The following is a 19,241-nucleotide window of genomic DNA, read 5'->3' as shown; positions in this document are numbered from 1 at the left end:
CTGCCAGACATTATAGGATATACTTACAGAAACCTCTTCTCCGTCAAGAAGCTCCTCAACAACAACTGTTTCTCCGGCTGTTCCAAAGGTTTTATCCTGCATGAAAAGTATACATCCATATTTATGAAAAGTATACATACATATCTGAACCTATCTGTAGACTTTCATTTGTAACAGTATTCTAACAAATGGAATCTGCCTGATCCAGCAGAGAAGAAAAAACAAATGCTTTGAAACGTGTTCTCAATCTTCTTCTTCTTCAGAAACCCAGCAATATAGCAGACTGTTTTCTTTCCTTCTCAAACAATTTCTGTTTTAAGGTATCATACATTTCAAGTTCCATGGAAGAACTCGCTCAGATGAAAGCAATAGAATAGACACCCCCTTAAACCATGGATAGAGAACTTGCTGTTGGACTCCAACTCCCATCAGCCTCTGTAATCACAGCCAATGGTCAGGGACGATGGGAGTTGTAATCCAGCAACAACTGGAGCTCACAGGCTCCTTACCCTTGCCTTAAATGATATTTCTACACATCCTTAATAGCACAGTTAATGCTTACTCAGTAGTAAGTCTCTCTGCATTTTTTGGGGCTTACTCATACATGGGCTTGCAGTCCAAGTGGCACTGCAATTCTAAACATGTCTCAGAAGCAAGTCCAGTGCATTCAGTGAAATTTACTCTCCACTAAGTGCACTGAGGAGTGCAGCCTCAGTCCTGGTTTGGCCCAATACTAGGCTCCTAGGAAACCATTTTAGGTGTAATCTTAATGATGAAATTATTTTTATTAATACATCCCCAACTTACTTGCATTATTTCATGGACAGCTTTGCATGCATCTTCTTTATTAGAGGCCACAATCACACCTTTTCCGGCCGCCAGACCACTTGCTTTTACAACTAGGGCAGGGAAAGCCGCACTTGGCGGGGTGGCAGCGGGAGGGGAGAGAGGAAAGCAAGCAAGTAAGTAAGTAAGTAAGAGGAATTTCATTCAGATTTCAAGCTCTATACACATTCTCAAAAGCAGAGAGGATGCAGCAAAAATAGACAAAGAATTCTCCGCATGCTGAAAGATGCTGTACCTGGTAATAAAGGCACACGCTTCTTTTGCATTAGTGAAAGCTTTCCATCTTGCAGTTGGAATGTCATGACGATCCAAAAAGGCTTTGGAAAAGCTCTTGCTGGACTCTAGTTGAGCTGCCTTTGCAGTAGGACCAAAACATCTAACGCCAGCAGCTGTCAAGTCATTCACAATTCCTAGCAGCAGAAATAATCCAAAGTATTATGGGTTATGAAAGGAGTTAATCGAAACACAATCATAGATGCTAACACTGTATTCTGAGTACACCATCCACACACAAGAGGAAGGTCTTCACAGCCTCGGGGAAACCTCAAGGCTACCACACACACACACACACACACACACACACACACACCATATAGAAAAAGCCCTAAGGGGGCAGCCACCACCCTCTGCTCAGAAACAACAAACTCTGAGCATGCACAGTGACTATGGAATATTACAGGTAGCTTGCCTTTTGCAGAAGGGGGAATCGAATGGAATGGATTGTCAAGGAATATGCAAAAGCACTTCACACGGCAACATTCTGTGCATGTTTTACTTATAAGTCCTAATTTAAAACAAAACAACTGGGATCAGATTTCAAAAATGGTGTCCAGCTATAAATGTTGGCAGAAGTAGCAGCTAGAGAAATTTGAGACCATAGTAACCAAATCAATTCCTTGGCTATCATCTAGAGTAGGTATTTCAAAAACCGAAGCAATGAGCAAAGAACAGTTTGAGGTAAAGGATCCCACTGTGACCAAAGCAGAGTCACTCCAGATCTTTGAAAGGCCAAAAAGTACATTTCCACTTTAATTTCTGCTCCCTTCATTACCATGTTCTGGTAGAAGAGATGCCGTATATTGCATGCATGTTAGCATACTCATGTGTTTTTATACACTCAGTTCGGCATATAAAAGTCACAAATTAGTAGATTAAACAGGAGGCAGGAGTTTGCAGAATAATTCCTTTTAGACATACCGGCAGCAAGAGGGACTTCTGGACCAACCACCACAAGTCCAATCTTCTGGTCTTTACAGTATTTGGCAAGAGCAGTGTGATCACTGACTGAGATAACTATCAATGGACAAAAAAATGGTTGCAATTAGCTGTGGTTTTCATTTACTGCTTACATTTGTTTCTTGCCCTTCCACATGTCTCAGAGAGGCACTTAACCTTCAAAGCATCCCACTGAGGTGGGTTAGGCTGAGAGACAGTGATATGGTCCAAGGTCACACAGTGAGCTTCAGAGCTGAGCAGGGGTTCGAACCTAACAGCTCCATTATGCAATCTTCCATTTGCAAATATGAATTGTTCAAGTCACATTGTACACAGAAAGCCACATGTCTGAACTGGGAATTGTAAGTTCTAGGTCACTGACTGCAGTTAATATTAAGTCCTGGTGTTACATTAATTCTGGGACAATACTTCGGGAGACTTTCCTGTGAATAAAGATGGCAAAGTTGCCCTACTTTTTGATAAGGAGATTGTCGAGAGTAATTTTAATTTTAATAAGCAGCATCAGACAAGCACACACAAACACCAACATTTGCCAGCAAGGGAGAGAAAACCAGGTAGGACCCCCCCGCCCCCCCCACACAGTAAAGAAAGGCAATGTTACTCTCTGACTTTTATCAAGAATAAATAAATCCAAAGTCTGAAGTGAACTGGGTCATGTGAACCAATTGGCCAGGAGAATTCCTACCCCCTCATTCCACACGACAAGCATTGGGCAGTTTCAAGGGGTGTTGCAGAGGCAGAAGCTGCTCATCCCTTGACAAACATGAAGCAATATATTTTAATTGGCCAGGCGTATTTAACCTGTTGCCTTCTTTTCTTCTGTGATGTGATTCCTGATATGGATTTGACAACTCTTAAACAGCAGAGGGGGTGGGCACTGATATAGGTGCTGTGTAATAGCTTGAGAACAGGCCTTTTCTGTGGTGGCTCCCTGTTTGTGGAATGTTCTCCCCAGGGAGGCTCGCCTAGTGTCTTTGTAACCTATCCTGAGGCACTAGGTGAAAATGTTTCTCTATAAGCAGGCCATTGGTGGATTAAACATTCTATGGCCTTTTAAATGTGTTGGGGGTGGGTGGGTTACTGATCTGTTCGCTATTGTTTTATTATGTATTTTGTGTTCTCACAAAACTGTCCTGTGATGTTCGGATGAAGAGTGGGTATAGAATAAATTTTCACTTTGGTTAATGCTGAATGAACGTTTGAAAAAACTTGAGTGACTTCCCCATTTCTAAAAGAATCATACCAAGAGATTAAGAATGCTTCTTTTTGTCTTCTAGGATTTAATTATTCCACAAAGGTGAAAGGTAGAATATAGTTTGGGGTCAAAGGAGGTCTGGGCTTTATGGAAAATTGAATGTATAGAAATGCTTCCAGGGACCAAATATTACCACTTCCTTTTCCTACGACTAATCTGCTATCTCTTCTGCTTCAGAGTTAAAGGGCAGATCATAACAAAAAAATATGCACCTCAAAAGACAGATCAGGTTGTCATGCAAACTGATAATGTGCTTTTAAGTATTACCTCATCAGGAGACAAGTTTTCTTTTTGAAAGATTATTTTAAGAAGCTGTTTTTCTAATGTATAGAAAGAGACAGACACAGACAGACAGAGACAGACAGACAGACACACACAAACAGATTACATTTCTGCATCTTCTATTTTCATTGGAAAAAAACAACTGGAAAAATCTAACCCTCATATAAATGAAAATACAGTAATCTTGACCATAACATTGGTACTATCCTGTGAAAGACAAGGGTTTTGGGAGAGGAAATCAACATTAATTCAATGAACACAGAGAAAAAGATTTTTGTTTCACGCTCTACATCTGAACAGACCACATGAGTGCCATGTGAATGCCAAGGGCGTCTCTTTCACTCTTCATGAAAAGGATAGATAAATAGAGCAGTGTTTCCCAACCTTGTGCCTCCAGATGTTTAGGGACTACAACTCCCATCATCCCTAGCTAGCAAGACCAGTGGTCAGGAATGATGGGAATTGTAGTCCAAAAACAGCTGGAGGCACAAGGTTGGGAAACACTGAAATAGAGCATATTGGTTTTTATGATGCAGCAACCCTTCTTTTCAACGAAGGGGGAAATGGCATCTCAGAGACTCAAGAGTTTCTGGCACAGAACAGAGTAATTGATGCCAGCCAATTTAATTTTTGCTTCTTCTAATAAACTCACAAAGTAAGAGTCTGAAAGATGAAAATGGCCACAATTTATCAGTGGGAACTACTGAAAGATTAATGCCTCGAAGCAATGCATTTCAACTTACTTCACATTTTCTTTAATTACCTGAGTTAGAGATTTTCCCATCCTTAGCTGTACCAGCATTTCCAGGTGCGACCAGTACCTGTTTCACATGTGGAGACTGTGCCAGTTTCCAAGCCAGAGCATGTTCTCTACCTCCGCTGCCAATCACAAGCACGTGCTCAGCCATCAGTCTGTGCAGAAAGAAGCAGGACATGCAAAATATTGAGTACTGTACTGAGCAACAGCTGTAGCAACATAACTTGCCATTTTGCTTTCCACATCACACTGGTGTTTGCAACATAAAGTATACATGTATAGTGCAACAATCTATTTTTTTCTGGACCATAACAGAGGATTTTCTTTATATGTACCACACTAACTTTTACAATATTTGAAAATGCAAAAAATAACAAACGGTTGGTTGACTGAGATTATTTTTTGCTGCTGAAATGTGCAATATAGATATACATTTTTAAATGCATGGTTAATTGGCTGCCTTTGCTATGAAAACCTTTGTATAGCGCCAGAGCAGGCATCCCCAAACTGCGGCCCTCCAGATGTTTTGGCCTACAACTCCCATGATCCCTAGCTAACAGGACCAGTGATCGGGGAAGATGGAAATTGTAGTCCAAAACTTCTGGAGGGCCGAAGTTTGGGGATGCCTGCTCCAGAGGGAATAGGTTCCTAACTAGTTAAGAATTTCACTTTGACAAGTGAAATTCTTTTGCAATTTTTGCAAACATGGCAATTTACCCTTCCCTACCCCCCTGCAGTATAATCCTCAAGAGCGGCTGGTCATTAACCCCATTCTAGTCAATGTGTACAGTTCCTCCCAACATCAGGCACAGATAAAAAGCAAACCCTGCCAAACGCTTCTTTCTGGGTATGCAGGGACGCAATCCATTTGGAGAAGGGGGAATATAAGATCTGTTATGCTCCTTTCTAAACTCAATCCACTTTGCATAGTAGCACTAGACATTTATCCCACTTCCAAGTCAATGACTTCCCAACTTGTCACAACTACAGTTGGCTAGAAAATAGGACGAAAGAGGCTACAGATTTGCGTAATACTGTAGTAGCAGATGCTAATCTATTTGTACATTAAATTTGTATACCAATTTTAGAATAATGACTATACTAGAAAAATAAATGAGTGGTATTCAGCAGATATACTGAAATTAGTGGACCTAACTTAGTGATGTTCGTTAATTTCAGTGGGTGCAATCTGAGTAAAATTTAGCTGAATACCACCATAATAAGATAAAATGTGCCCTACTTATTCATTCATTTCATAAAAATTATATACTGCTTAATTGTACAAAAACCTCAGAGCAGTTTACAAAAAATAATAATAAAATTATCAATTAAAAATAACTCTTCATACAGAAAGTCATCAGCTGCCTCCACAATAATTCAATCACAAATCTGCAAGAGTAGAATATGGTGTGTTGAGGTTCTTTCAGGATTTAATACACCTATCAAGACTCATGTGTAGATGTGCATACTCTGTTCTCAGGAAGCAGACACAGAACAAGTTGTTACATATCTTTGCAGAGGTTGCTCTGAGCACAAAAATAGTAATTATGGTTAAGTAAACTAGGAAAATACAATAAAGAAATGCTTTATTTAGCGATCGCTGGCATTTTAGCAATAAATGCAATATACAACTCAATTTTGCTCATCTCCCTTACAGTGCTCCAGTGCTTGTCAAATAACTAAATTGTCCTTTAAATGTTTTAGTAACTACTACTTTCGTATGATAAATAATTCAACTGATGACTGATTTATCATGCGTGAAGTGCAAATTATGAAAAATCAACACAAAATAATATGCACTAAATCCTCAAGCCCAAACACTTGTATTTGGTAGGACATCCAAGAGACTTCTGATGAAAACACCTCCTGGTATTCATGTTTAGCACTGCAGTAAATCAATGGGATTTACTTCCAAGTAAGTGCATTTAGGACTATTATAATAGAGATGGACTGGTTTTACATAAGTCATTCTCGCTAGAACTGGAGGCTTACATTATGACACACAATGTACTTACTGTGATCTCGGACAGCAGTAATCTGGAAAGAGTGGGTTTCAAATAGCCATGCAAAAAAAAGAGAGCGAGCAGCCTCTGGCTATATGCCTATCAAAACTCCCTCTGATGAGTGACCAATGAAGAGGAGAGATCAGCTTAGCGTAAAGAGGGTGGTTACATTTTCCAGGATAGATAAGGTCTTGCTCTTTTTAAATGAAATCTAAATTTTAAAACTACATTGCATCACAATTTTGCAAAGTCCGGGATAAAAGAGCCATGTATCTTGGTCCAAAACTCCCATGAGGCATTTGACTTGCGCTTCTCAAAGAACAGTGCCCCACAAGCCACTTGCCAGTCTATTTTTAAAACATTCAAAAGTAACAATAGACAGCCCCCCCCAAAAAAAATTCTCAAATAAACACTCCCAAATTTGGGCACACTGAAAGCAACTCTTTGGATCTTGGCCATATTTTATGAGCTATCTCTATTGGAAATTAATATGCACAATATTACTCCAAACCTCCATCCTATCCTCAATGGAACTAGCCTCCTATGTAACACGGAACAGCTGGGGTGATGATACAGAAAGAGATCTATTCAAAATGAGTTATAACCATGCTTGGATCTCTGTGCACAGAACACTTTCTGCAGTCTAACTTGGTTACGAACTTAATTTGTTCCGGAGGTCCGTTCTTAACCCAAAACTGTTCTTAACCTGAGGTACCACTTTAGCTACTGGGGCTACCCGCTGCCACCGCAGGATTTCTGTTCTCATCCTGGGGCAAAGTTTGTAACCCGAGGTACTACTTCCGGGTTAACGGAGTTTGTAACCCGAAGCGTTTGTAACCCGAGGTGTTTGTAACCCGAGGTACCACTGTTGCAAATGAAACAATAGCCCAGTATACTTTTGGTACAGGAAGTATTCCTAATACAAGCTACTTTTGTATCTTAATGAGAAAAACAGAAAGCTATGGAAGCTCAGTTTCTTTTAAAAATAAAATAAAATCCTTGAAATATGTTACAGTTCAGAGCTCTGAAACAGCACCAGAAAATGACATGGAGTTATGTGCTGTTTGTGGGAGGGAATGGAAGGGGAAAATATAATCTACATCAATAACATTTTAAGGTTGAAGTCAAAGGTATTTGCAACCCTCTAGGTAAGAATTCATTTTGACACGGCAGCCATATAGGAGGGTCTAGAAGGCCACTACTAGGCAAACAGAATAATTACCCTATGCTGAGAAGGACACACTAAACAGAAAAAAAAGGATGTTTATAAAGATGTTAAACAACAACAGGCCCAGAAGAGAACCCTGTGGCACCCCCTTTTCACTTTTTTCTAGAATCACAAGGAACAGTTAGTGAGCAACTCTTTGTCAACCAGGCTACAAATCCACCTAACAGTTAGCTTGTCCTGTCCATGTTTTATCAGCTTCTCTGCAATATCCTGGGAGACTTGTCAAAAGTCTTAATGAAATTAAGATATACTACATCCACAATATTCCCCTGATCCACCAAGACTGTAACTCAGAGAGAGAGAGAGAGAGAGAGAGAGAGAGAGAGAGAGAGAGAGAGAGAGAGAGAGAGAGAGAGAGAGAGAGAGAGAGATTTGTCTGGTATGACTTGTTTTTGAGAAGCCCATATTGAGTCTTAGTAATCACAGCATCCTTTTCTAAGTGCTCACAGACTGACTGCTTAATTATCTGTTCTAGGACTTTTCCTGGTATGATGATAAGGTGACCAGTTGGTAGTAACCTGGGTCTTCTCCCCACCCCGCCCCTTTTGAAGATAGAGACAACATTTGCCCATCTCCAGTTCACAGGGACCTTGCCAATTCTCCAATTATTCTCAAAGATTATAGACAGTGAGATTACGGTATATCACCAAGCTCCATTACTACTCTTGGGTAGTAATCAGGCCCTGGATATCTGAATTCATTTAAAGTAGCTAGGTGCTCTCTTACCATCTCTTTTCCTATCTTGGGCTGCAACTCTCTCTCCTTGCATCATTTATTCTGTCACCACCAAATTGGGCACTGCTTTCCTTTTAGGTGAAGACAGAGGCAAAGTAGGTGTTGAGCAGTTTCACTGTATAATTCAGAATTGCAGGGTATATAGCAGGTCTTAAACCTCTTTGTGATCTCAAACACCCAGTTCCACCCCATATAAAAACAAGCTTGCAAGGCATTGAACACCCATAACATGGTACCTAGGAATTAAGTTAAACTTTATTTACGCTGGTCACATTGCTTATGATTAAGCAATACCACCTCCTAACTCTTTAATGTGAAAGGAAAGATGGGAAGCTCATCCCCAATGCAAATGTATCTCCATTATTGTGGAAAAGGAATGGGATCAGTTGTCTGTAGAGAACACACACAATTCATGCATTACAACAAACACCCAGGAGACTTTAAAAGAAAGTTTGCACCGTAAAGTTGCAGCACCCATTGATCTTAAAACAACAATATACATTTTAAAAGTATGCGAAACTATATTCATATACAAATTATAACATTTGGGGGGAGGGGAGATGCCAGTACTGCTGGAATCTTGCTTACTTTAAAAATACCTGTATCAAGCTTAAATGGAAGCAACCCGTGAGAAACGCAAAAAGGTATTTGGCATTCCAAACACGGGTTTTGTAGGAAGTGTAAGGAAGCCATGTAAAACCTCAGAAGCAAAGCAAATCAAAACACGTGGTCACGAAAATCTGAAAAAGAAACTTCTCTCACTGCAAAGTAAGGGCAACAGTTCTGTTACGCACTGTAAAGAAGTACATACCCCAGTCATGTATTCTTTAATCGATCCCCATCCCCCCCCCAAAGAGAAACCAAAAACTTACTTTTCAGGCAGCTTTTTAAAAATGGGCAGTTTCCCGGACCACCTACGGCAAAAACTACATTTCCCAGAATGCTTCAAATTCAACAATCTTTAACCCGGGGAAGAAGAAAAGGAACGGATTTAGTAAAAAACGGAAGGGATTTCGTCTACAAATATTCTACAGCTGAAAAGTGACAGCTATGTACGTAAGAAGCTAACCAGATCTGTGTCAAAACAAAATTAAAAAAATCCTTCCAGTAGCACCTTAGAGACCAACTAAGTTTGCCATTGGTATGAGCTTTCGTGTGCATGCACACTGTGTCAGAGCACTTTGAAAATAAAACAAGCAGATGCTGGGCCGGATCCTTGTATTGTAGCAAACCTCTATCGTTACTAATAAGTTACAGGGGAGCTGTGAGCCAGAGATCGAATTCCATGGCTTTAGGACAGGATATGGGTTGCATAACACAAATAGTTAAGAAATAAATGCACACCAATTTATCTCGCAGTATAAAACTCCAGCCCAAAGCCTACTACAGACTTTAGTTCTATGGACATTTACGTGGGAGCAAGCCCCTTGCAGCAGAACTTAGACCTCAACTGTCTTAGAAACACTCACTGTGCATTGGAAACTTTATTTCCTATCCTTGCAACTTGCAGAGGAACTCCATAAATTCTAGGGTTGAGCTCTGACACTGAAAACAAATTATGGCGTTGAGTTGCTGAATCTTGGCACAAATAAGCCTTTTTTTAAAAAAAATACTTTTCATTAAATTTTTCAAATATACAAAAAAAACAACCCACCACAAAAAATGATTACATTTTATCTTAAATTCCCCCCTCTCAGTCTTTCACTCCGCCGAGCTGTGACTTCCCTCCCTCCCGTCATTCGGCTTTATTTCTCACTCCTGTCTCGCAGTTCCTTTTTATAAACGTAGATAAGTTCACTTCGTAGGATTTATTTCAGTCCTGCAAGTGTCTTTAAGCGTCTACAGTTCTTCTCCATATAGTCAATAAATTTACTCCATTCCGTCTGGAACTTCGTCTCTCCTTGGTTTCGGATCCCACAAGTCGACTGCCAGTTCTGCATAGTTCATCATTTTCATTTGCCACTCCTCAATCGTCGGTATTTCCTGTAATTTCCACTTTTGGGCTAATAAAGTCCTCACTGCAGTTGTAGCGTACAGAAATCTCCCCATGCTATTTCCTCTCCCATTAAACCTAATAAAAAAGCTTCAGGTTTTTTGGGAAATGTGTACCTAAACATCTTTTTCAACTCATTATAAATCATTTCCCAAAATCCTTTTGCTTTCTCGCATGTCCACCACATATGGTAATGGCAAAAATAAGCCTTGAGTAAGTCCAGCTGAATGAATTCCAAGTAAAAAGTCCATAGAATAGTTTTTAACTGACAACATTAAATCCGGGTTGTAAATTGGGTTAGGCTATGCTGTTTCAGTTTATTTTGCTGTGTTTTATGGGGTACTATAATTATTTTGTATTGTATTTTTAAATTTGTTCTATTTGTAAGCCTCCCAGAGAATGTTTACTGTTGGGCATTAGTTATCTAGAGATAACTAATGAAAGTTAGACAATTTTGAGGAATATTCCAATATTAAAAATAGTTTTTAAAGGTTATATCACCACATCTATTTTGACAAGATTTATGGCCTGCTTAATAAATGCTTCTAAGTTGATTACATAAGGCAAAGATTGTAATTATGTGCACCATAAAACAGACTATTGTTATGAGAATTATATTTTTCTTATAACACTATAACAATCCGGATGAAGCCAATGTACTTTCCACTTAAAACTCTCCTTTTAAAACCGTGTGACATGGAAAATATTTCCACTAATACAGGGATGTGAAGTCTTGTGATCCTCCAGCTGTTGTCAGCCCAAGACATGGACTAGGTATATATGGATCTCAGGTTCTGCCTACTTTCAAAGATTAAACCTGAGACCTTCTGCATGCAAAGGATATGCTCCATTCACTGAGCTGCAGCCCTTCCCTCCACTGTGTACATGCTCCAGGTGTACCGTAGCCTAACATATTCATTTTTTTATTTAGAAACGCATTTATTTAGTCTTTCAGCAGTGAATAATAACACAGAACACTGGTGCCTTTGAAGGCCCGTCTCGGGAACAGTTGTGTATTTATTTTTAGCAGTTTTGGTCTAGTGCTTTTGGGCTAGTGGTATGCGCGTTAACATCTTACGGAATACAAAGCACTGAATTTGGAAATAAATGCTGCGATTTTATGCAGAATTACTTGCGAGTCAACATGCACGGAATCGGGTTCTCAGCCCGCCCATCACGCAAACTCTGAAAGCTTTTGGTGTCTGAGAGAAAGTGGTGTGTTTGTGTATATATCTGTATTTCAGACGGCGGCACCTCGCCTCCAACTGCGGCATCAACAACATGGCCGCTGTTCCCCGGTCGGAGGGAGGGCAGTGCAACGTCCAACTCCGAAGGACTGGGCCTCTCCGCCGAGAGCCGCCAGCGGCGTGCGGCACCTTGGGTTTTTTTGCATTCAGTTTCATTGACCTTATACACAACCACGACTGAAACGGGGGACGGGGGGGGGGCGCGGGAACGGACGGTCACAGGTCCGAAGCGTCCCCCTCGGCGAACAGAAGGACAAAGTGCGGGCCTTTAGATTTTTCCCTGCCCCGGAATCAACCGCTGCCATTGTCCTTGTGTTCCCAACTCCGGACGTCGCCAGAAGGCGGCCATATACAGTTACGCAAGGCGGAGGCGGAGGGGGGGAGGGGCGCCCGGAGTCACGTCCGCCTCGCACCTCCAAGGCATCCGAGTAGGCGCTCTATGGTTCACTTCGACGACAGAGCGCCCATTCTCAAGCCGCCTCAGGCTCCGCCCTTTGTCGGAACGAGCAATCAGGAGAACGAGAGCGAGCGAGAGGGCAATCCGGAAGTGGAGGGAGGGACGAGAAGGGGAGGGGGAGAAGAGCCCGGCCGCGTCTTCTTCCGGTGTTGCATTGTAGAGCGCAGGCGGATCTGCGTCTCGGAGAGCGAGAGAAGGGGGATAAGGGGAAGTGGGGGGGCCTGCGCTGCGCGAGGCTGTCATGGCGACTAGCATCGAGCAGATTTTTCGGTCTTTTGTCGTTAGCAAGTTCCGGGAGATCCAGGAGCAGCAGTTCGGCAGGTAATAATTGGTCAGAGGGACCGGGTTTTCTTTTGGCGGTGGCATTACGCGGAGTAACGGGTGGAGTGGGGGAGGGGCAGAGCGAAGGGACCGGAAGGGATGTCGAGGGAGGGGAATGCGGATGGCGGGGAGGGGGGGGACTGTGGGCGAGAAGCTTATGGCAGCGGCCAAGGGGGGGCTCCGGGGGGGGGCGAGGCGCAAGGGAGAGACAATGAAGGGCAGCTGCTGAGGGAGGCGGCGGAGCAGAAGGACGGCGTCTGTGTGGATTGGCGCTCAAGCCGACTTCGGACCAGCGTGACGCGTTAAGAGCAAGTTTCGTGGAGGGGTTTGGGGGCGCCCAGAGGAATAAGGGTTTACAAACGGACCCTGAGCTTCGAAGCCGCTGATGCAGGCCTTGAGAACCATAGGCCTCTCCATAAGTTGCTGAACTACAACTCCCATCACCCTTGGGTATTCGCTATGCTTGTAGTTCAGCATCTTGGGAGGGAGTTGTAGTTCAGCATCTTGGGAGGGTCAAAGGTTCCCCACTCCTGCTCTAAGGAAGCCCGTGTTTTGGAGAACTGCTGTCGAGGAAGTTAGCTGTTCCTTCAGCGGTTCTAGCGGTAAACAAAGTATTAGAGAAAAGAAGAATCCAATAAAAGGATGGTGTTTATGAAGACAACATTTTGTAAGGCTAAAGAGCCAATTCTAAATATGCATAGGATTTTACCGTAAACATCAAGAGTTGGTTCTCTCTTAATCAATATGTAATTGCTTTTTTTGAGAATTAAGTATTTTAAAAAATGTTGGGAACGTTAACTTAGTTGTGAAGGTTGGTAGCGGTTCCTAGTGTTTTTTTCTTAGTGGTTTGTTCTACCTTGTAGACGTTTTGGAGCATGTATTGCAGGTTTATTTGTTGTTGATGCTTAAGTGTAAACAGTAGTACTGACTCTTTAATAATATTGCTGTTTTGTGGGGTTTCTTTCTTAAGCACTGTGCAAAGAAAAATAACACAATTTGACTGTGAAACAGTCATCCTTTAGTCATGTAGTTAATGGTGGAAGTTTCATTCACTGTGCAAACTCCTTGACTGGAATGGATGAGAAATTTCATTTATTAAAATGCCTAGCATTTTATGCAAACCACTTAGATAAGCAGTATACAAATTCTGTTAAATAGAGAAAGTAGACAAAGTGACACACAAAGTATACAGTCCACAAAAGACAAAAAATTAGAGAGTTATTAGATTCTGTTCATCACATAAAGTGTCAAATCCCATTGCTAAGTACTTTAGAAACAAAAAATTAGAAAAAATTCTTCCAGTAGCACCTTAGAGACCAACTAAGTTTGTCATAGGTATGAGCTTTCGTGTGCATGCACACTTCTTCAGATACACTGAAACAGAAGTCACCAGACCCTTATGTATAGTCAGAGGGTGGGGAGGGGTATTACTCAGAAGGGTGGTGGGAATGGGTGATTGACTGATAGGAGTGGTAAACCTGTTGATGACTGTTAACGACTGCAATTGGTCTTGCAGGAAAAAGCAAGGGGTGAGATAGCTAAAGACAGCTTTATTATGTACAGTGGTACCTCGACTTACGAAGACAATCCGTTCTGTGGCCGTCTATTTCTGAATTTTTTTCTGTAATAAGACAGCTACTTTGAGATCTTGTATAGAATGTCCTGGGAGATTGAAGTGTTCTCCTACTGGTTTCTATGTCTTGTGATTCCTGATGTCAGATTTATGTCCATTTATCCTTTGGCGTAGGGTTTGGCCTGTTTGTCCAATATAGAGAGCTGAAGGGCACTGTTGGCATTTGATGGCATACACAATGTTAGAAGATTAGCAATTAAATAGTCCTGAGATGGTATGTTGGATGTTGTTGGGGACAGTGATGGTGTTGTATGTGGCAGCAAAGTTGGCATCTGGGTTTATTGCAGGCTCTGGTACCAGTGTCCATGTTAAGTCTGGTGGTGGTATTATTGTGTGTGAGGAGTTGTTTAAGATTGGGTGGCTGTCTGTAGGCAATGAAAGGTCTTCCTCCCACAGCTTGAGAAAGAGAACTGTCATTGTCTAGGAGAGGTTGTAGATCTCTGATGATTTACTGTACTGTTTTAACTTGGGAGCTGTATGTGATTACTAGTGGTGTTCTGTTATTTTCTTTTTTGGGTCTGTCTTGCAGCAAGTTCTCTCTGGGTATCAGTCTGGCTCTGTTGATCTGTTGTTGAACATCATCGGGTGGATATTTTAGTTCTAAAAAGGCTTGCTGTAGATCTCTTAGGTGAGATTCTCTGTCTGTAGAGTTGGAACAGATGCGGCTGTAACATAGGGCCTGGTTGTATACAATGGATTGTTTGGTATGTTTGGGATGGTAGCTAGAAGCATGTAGATATGTTTGTCGGTCAGTTGGTTTTCTGTATAGGGTGGTGCCTGTATGCCCATCCTGTATTTTTATAGTACTGTAGAGACAGTAAATGAAATACCAAAATGAGTTAAATCAAATACTTCTGTTGTGTCAGGTAATTTTTTTTAGTACAAAAGTGGTTTTTAAAAAAGAAAAATAGGATGTAATGATGATACTTGCAGTCTGCAGTCTGAGATCAGTGCTGTAACAGACTAAGAAGCAAGCTAGTAATGCAAGTCTAAAGTACATTCAAAGACCATTAAACTTGTAAACAACCACATTTCTCACTGTACTCTTTCACTTTCAATTAGGAAGATCTAAAATTAAATATAATAATAATAATAATTTATTTATTTATATCCCACCCATCTGGCTGAGTTTCCCCAGCCACTCTGGGCGGCTTTCAACAGAACATTAAAATGCAATAATCTATTAAACATTAAAAGCTTCCCTAAACAGGGCTGCCTTCAGATGTTTTCTAAAAGTCTGGTACAGTGGTGCCTCGCTTAACAAATGCCCTGCTTAACGAAATTTCCGCTTAACGAAAGGATTTTTCGAGCGGAGGTTACCTCGCTAGACGAATGCGTTTTACGAAAAATTCATCTAGCGAATCGCGGTTTCCCATAGGAATGCATTGAAATTCAATTAATGCGTTCCTATGGGCAAAATGTTTTTTTAAAAAAATTCAATGCATTCCTATGGGATTCGCTAGACAATTTTTTCGCTATAAGAAAAGACCCGTGGAACGAATTAATTTCGTCTAGCGAGGCACCACTGTAGTTGTTTTTCTCTTTGACATCTGCTGGGAGGGTGTTCCACAGGGCGGGTGTCACTACCGAGAAGGCCCTCTGCCTCGTTCCCTGTAACCTGGCTTCTCCTACGGTAGTGAGGGAACCGCCAGAAGGCCCTCAGCACTGGACCTCAGTGTCCGGACAGAATGATGGGGGTGGAGACGCTCCTTTAGGTATATTAGACCGAGGCTGTTTAGGGCTTTAAAGGTCAGCACCACGTCTCAGTGCAAGGCCCTGAAAATTTTCAAAACCATTCCAAATGTCCAATAGGATGCCTGTCACCTAGCCTTATACGTTAGCACCCAAAAATCAGTACAGTAAACAAGATACTTTAATGAAGCAATATGTTAATCTTTAATTGTTAACTGTTTTCCTTCCTGTTCTAAATCACCACATCTAACCTAAGTTAGTTAGTTGAAAGGGTATGTATCCACAAGGCTTCCATAGGGAGTAATATTGTATCAATATCTAAACACTTCTATGCCCATGCCACCTACTGTACAACAATATGCTTTTTGTCCTTGAATGATTGTGTATAGCAATACGCCACATGTGCGGCACATCCAGCTTCCTCTTCCTAGTTGTGTTTGTACAGTACACTGAAATTCCTTTCTGTTCATGAATGAGCAAGTCTGCATCCAATTCTATATGTTAATTGAATGTTTTTGTGTTATATTATTGCCATTTATTTTTAATGTATACCTAATATTGAGATTCTGCATATTTTTCTTTATTAGTGCAAAGTTAGGAAGTCAGCACAATGGTGAAATAAACTCATCTGAGCAAGTGAACTCTTCAGATGATACAATTACGTCTATTGGGAATCTTCAGAATGATCCACTAGTGCAGAAGATAGAACAAGTACTATCAGAAGTGTTGGGTGCAGAGTCACAGTACAAACCAGGTACATAAAAAATATTTTAACCCTTGTATATAATTTCCTTTCAATGTGCACCTTCAGGTTGAAATCCAATGCTCTACATCAGGCATCCCCAAACTTCGGCCCTCCAGATGTTTTGGACTACAATTCCCATCATCTCTGACCACTGGTCTTGTTAGCTAGGGATCATGGGAGTTGTAGGCCAAAACATCTGGAGGGCCGCAGTTTGGAGATGTCTGCTCTACATCCTCCAGTGGAACAAATTCTGCCACCACTGTGGGACTTCCCCTTCAAATTCTGTCTCCCTAGCAGTCCCTCATGTGAATGCATCTGCTCTATAGGATTGTGGGATCCTCTGGGGGGAATGGGGAACCTCAGCGGGAGCAGAGGAAGAGGGGAAGTCTGTTTGCACTATGTTGCCTTCAATTTTATTTTTATTTTAACAGAAAACTCTTAAAAATGTTATTTGTGCCATCTGTGCTTTTTGGTCAGGCTTCCTCAAACTCGGCCCTCCAGATGTTTTGAGACGACAATTCACATCATCCCTGACCACTGTCCTACTAGCTAGGGATCATGGGAGTTGTAGGCCAAAAACATCTGGAGGGGAATTGAGACTACAATTCCACTGGTCCTGCTAGCTAGGGATCATGGGAGTTGTAGGCAAAAAACATCTGGAGGGCCGAGTTTGAGGAAGTCTGTTTTTGGTGGTTTTGGCAGTTTTACAGTTATGTCTTTCAAAGTATTCTGCTTTCCAAAAATGAGTTAAGTTATTTAGATCTTTAACATTTGGGAAAACTAACAGTGTATCGATGTAATGTGTAAAACTAGCTAGAACAAGTATATATACTGTAAAGTATTTTCATGTAAATGTTAAATTACGGCTGCAGCTCTCTAAGTATGCACACTAGGGAGTAAAGCATATTGAAATTACTGGGATTTATTTGTAAGCAAACAGATTTAGGATTGAGTTGTAATTGCCAAATTCATTTAGTCTCCTGTCAACTGATCTGGATCTAGACTTGTGATGATCAGAAGATCTGGACCGTATTTGCCTTGACCTTACATTTGGGCCAAACCATGCCCACCTTTCCTGTGGCTGATGTCATGTATGACGGGTGCAGGAAAATTCAAGCTTTTATTCTAAAGGGGTTGGATCTAGAGAGATCGTTGAAGAGTGTGAGAGGAAGGTGCTTTCCCTGCCATTTCCAGTCCTTCGAAACTCAAAAATGTTGCTTTAGGGAAAATTGATCCTCACAAAAAGTTGATAGAAGCACCACCACAGAAGGTTCCTTGGCCCAGTTTTCTGCTATCTTCCTCTTCCTCGTCAGCCCTTTATGCCATAGCCTGTCTCATTCAACAGGGTCCCCTTTGCCTCAGGCGAGCCTTTTTGAGGGCCTGGGGCACGCATGGGAGAAGATGGAACAGGGAGTCACTTTCCATCCACCCCTTTCTGTGAGCAGATTTCTTCATCTAGCCCAGTGCATTATTGGTTATCTTAAGTTATAATATATTTTGTTTACCAAGAGTTGTGTTATGTTGTGCTTTCATATTCTCTTCTTTAAAGATCAATTCTTGTATTTGTTTTATTTTTCCATTTCTTATAAGCTCATTTATTAATAATAACCTCTTGAATAAGCCTCTGTAGTATCCCATACGAATCCAGGCCCTGACAGTTCAAGAAGGCAAATTTGAAAATATTTTCTATTTGTACCCAGGTCAAGGAGGTTCTTTATTTCATAGATAGTTACATCTAATTTTTGGAAACCTGAAGTTTTTTTTTAATGTAGTGAAATTTGTAATCCAAGAGATGTTACACTTGTATCACATGGGCTATGAAAAGCACCTCATTTATGCATTAAGTAGGTGCAGAGTGAAGAAGAGTACAGTATTAGCTTTTGCAGGCTTTTGCTTGTGGCATCCATCCTTAGTTTGACATAGATGTACCTTTGTACAGCAACCTGTTCTCTTATATTCTGTAAACCGCCATGCATACTAATGGTGCTGTGCAATTAAGAATAAATAGTAATAAAGGATTGGATCCAGAATCTCATGAATGGAACTCTTCTAATGAGACCCTATTACCAGAGGAAGGGATGAGGGAATTTTAACTGATTTTTCTCCTTTACCTCTCAAAAAGCTGTCCTGTAGGGTTAGGGGAAACCCCCAGGACAGATTTAAGGGAGAGGCTGTTGCAGAGCTAGGTGTCCTTGTGCTAATGGAACTACTTTTCTGGATACCTCCCACTGTTTATATCTAAAAAAGAAAATTCCAGTTGAGCAAGGACAACGTGCATGTTCATTCTGTGCTTAATTAGAAATTGTATATGTAGATTCTAGTGCTGGACTGTTTCCTAAATCCAACGTATGATATGCCACTAGAGATGTGAAGACCTGGAAAAATTGGGGGAGAAATGGTTCCTCCTCATTTGTTTGGGCATCTTTTTGGGCCTTTAGATCACTATTCTATTCATACTGTGTGTCGAGTACAATTGAGGTGATTGATGCTGCCAACTTTGACTATGCCAGTCACCTGTTCTAAATGTAGTTGAATATGCATTTTTATTTATTGGGATTCTCCCCTGTGTTAGCTATACTTGAAATGCAGGAATCAACGGGCATGGAGACAGGTAATCTTGCTTGAGCACCTTGATTTAAAGCTATAATTTTGTAGTACCGTAAGTATTTTCTCCGTTTGATCAAAAAGGATCTAGTTTGTACATGCAACATAATTTTTCAGATTATAGCTACAGCAAAAATGTCGGGAGTTTCTTGCTCTGTCTTCTGAAATCTGGCTTCTGATTTTTAATTTTAACACAAATGTTTTTCT

The 19,241-nt window shown here is 41.1% G+C and overlaps 2 protein-coding genes across 8 annotated transcripts in view; one reads left to right on the top strand and one right to left on the bottom strand.

Moving 5' to 3' along the window:
- Positions 1-9,383, bottom strand: part of GART (phosphoribosylglycinamide formyltransferase, phosphoribosylglycinamide synthetase, phosphoribosylaminoimidazole synthetase) — a 29,277-nt gene extending 19,894 nt beyond the window's left edge. Inside the window, exons 1-6 of one of the 3 annotated variants that reach the window (XM_088667912.1) lie at positions 9,215-9,383; positions 4,383-4,531; positions 2,044-2,139; positions 1,082-1,256; positions 808-919; positions 28-96 (exon numbers count right to left, since the gene is read on the bottom strand). In XM_088667912.1, the coding sequence (XP_088524038.1) occupies positions 28-96; positions 808-919; positions 1,082-1,256; positions 2,044-2,139; positions 4,383-4,527 (597 nt within the window). In that variant the 5' untranslated portion in view covers positions 4,528-4,531; positions 9,215-9,383. Of the gene's footprint in view, positions 1-27; positions 97-807; positions 920-1,081; positions 1,257-2,043; positions 2,140-4,382; positions 4,532-6,391; positions 6,550-9,214 lie in introns of those variants that run through there. The other 2 variants (XM_035115104.3, XM_035115103.3) reach the window with 2 other exon arrangements.
- A 2,804-nt stretch (positions 9,384-12,187) lies between these two features.
- SON (SON DNA and RNA binding protein) overlaps positions 12,188-19,241 on the top strand; it is a 34,765-nt gene continuing 27,711 nt past the window's right edge. For all 5 annotated transcript variants that reach the window (XR_015949786.1, XR_015949785.1, XR_015949787.1 and 2 more), the window contains exons 1-2: positions 12,188-12,360; positions 16,273-16,439. Coding sequence is in view for 2 of the 5 variants with exons in the window: in XM_035114623.3 (XP_034970514.3) it covers positions 12,281-12,360; positions 16,273-16,439 (247 nt within the window). In the remaining 3 variants the exon portion in view is untranslated. The remainder of the gene's footprint in view (positions 12,361-16,272; positions 16,440-19,241) is intronic.

Source organism: Zootoca vivipara, chromosome 4, assembly GCF_965207765.1.
Source record: "Zootoca vivipara chromosome 4, rZooViv2.hap1.1, whole genome shotgun sequence".
NCBI lineage: Eukaryota > Metazoa > Chordata > Lepidosauria > Squamata > Lacertidae > Zootoca > Zootoca vivipara.
This window is presented reverse-complemented; position numbering and strand designations above follow the sequence as displayed.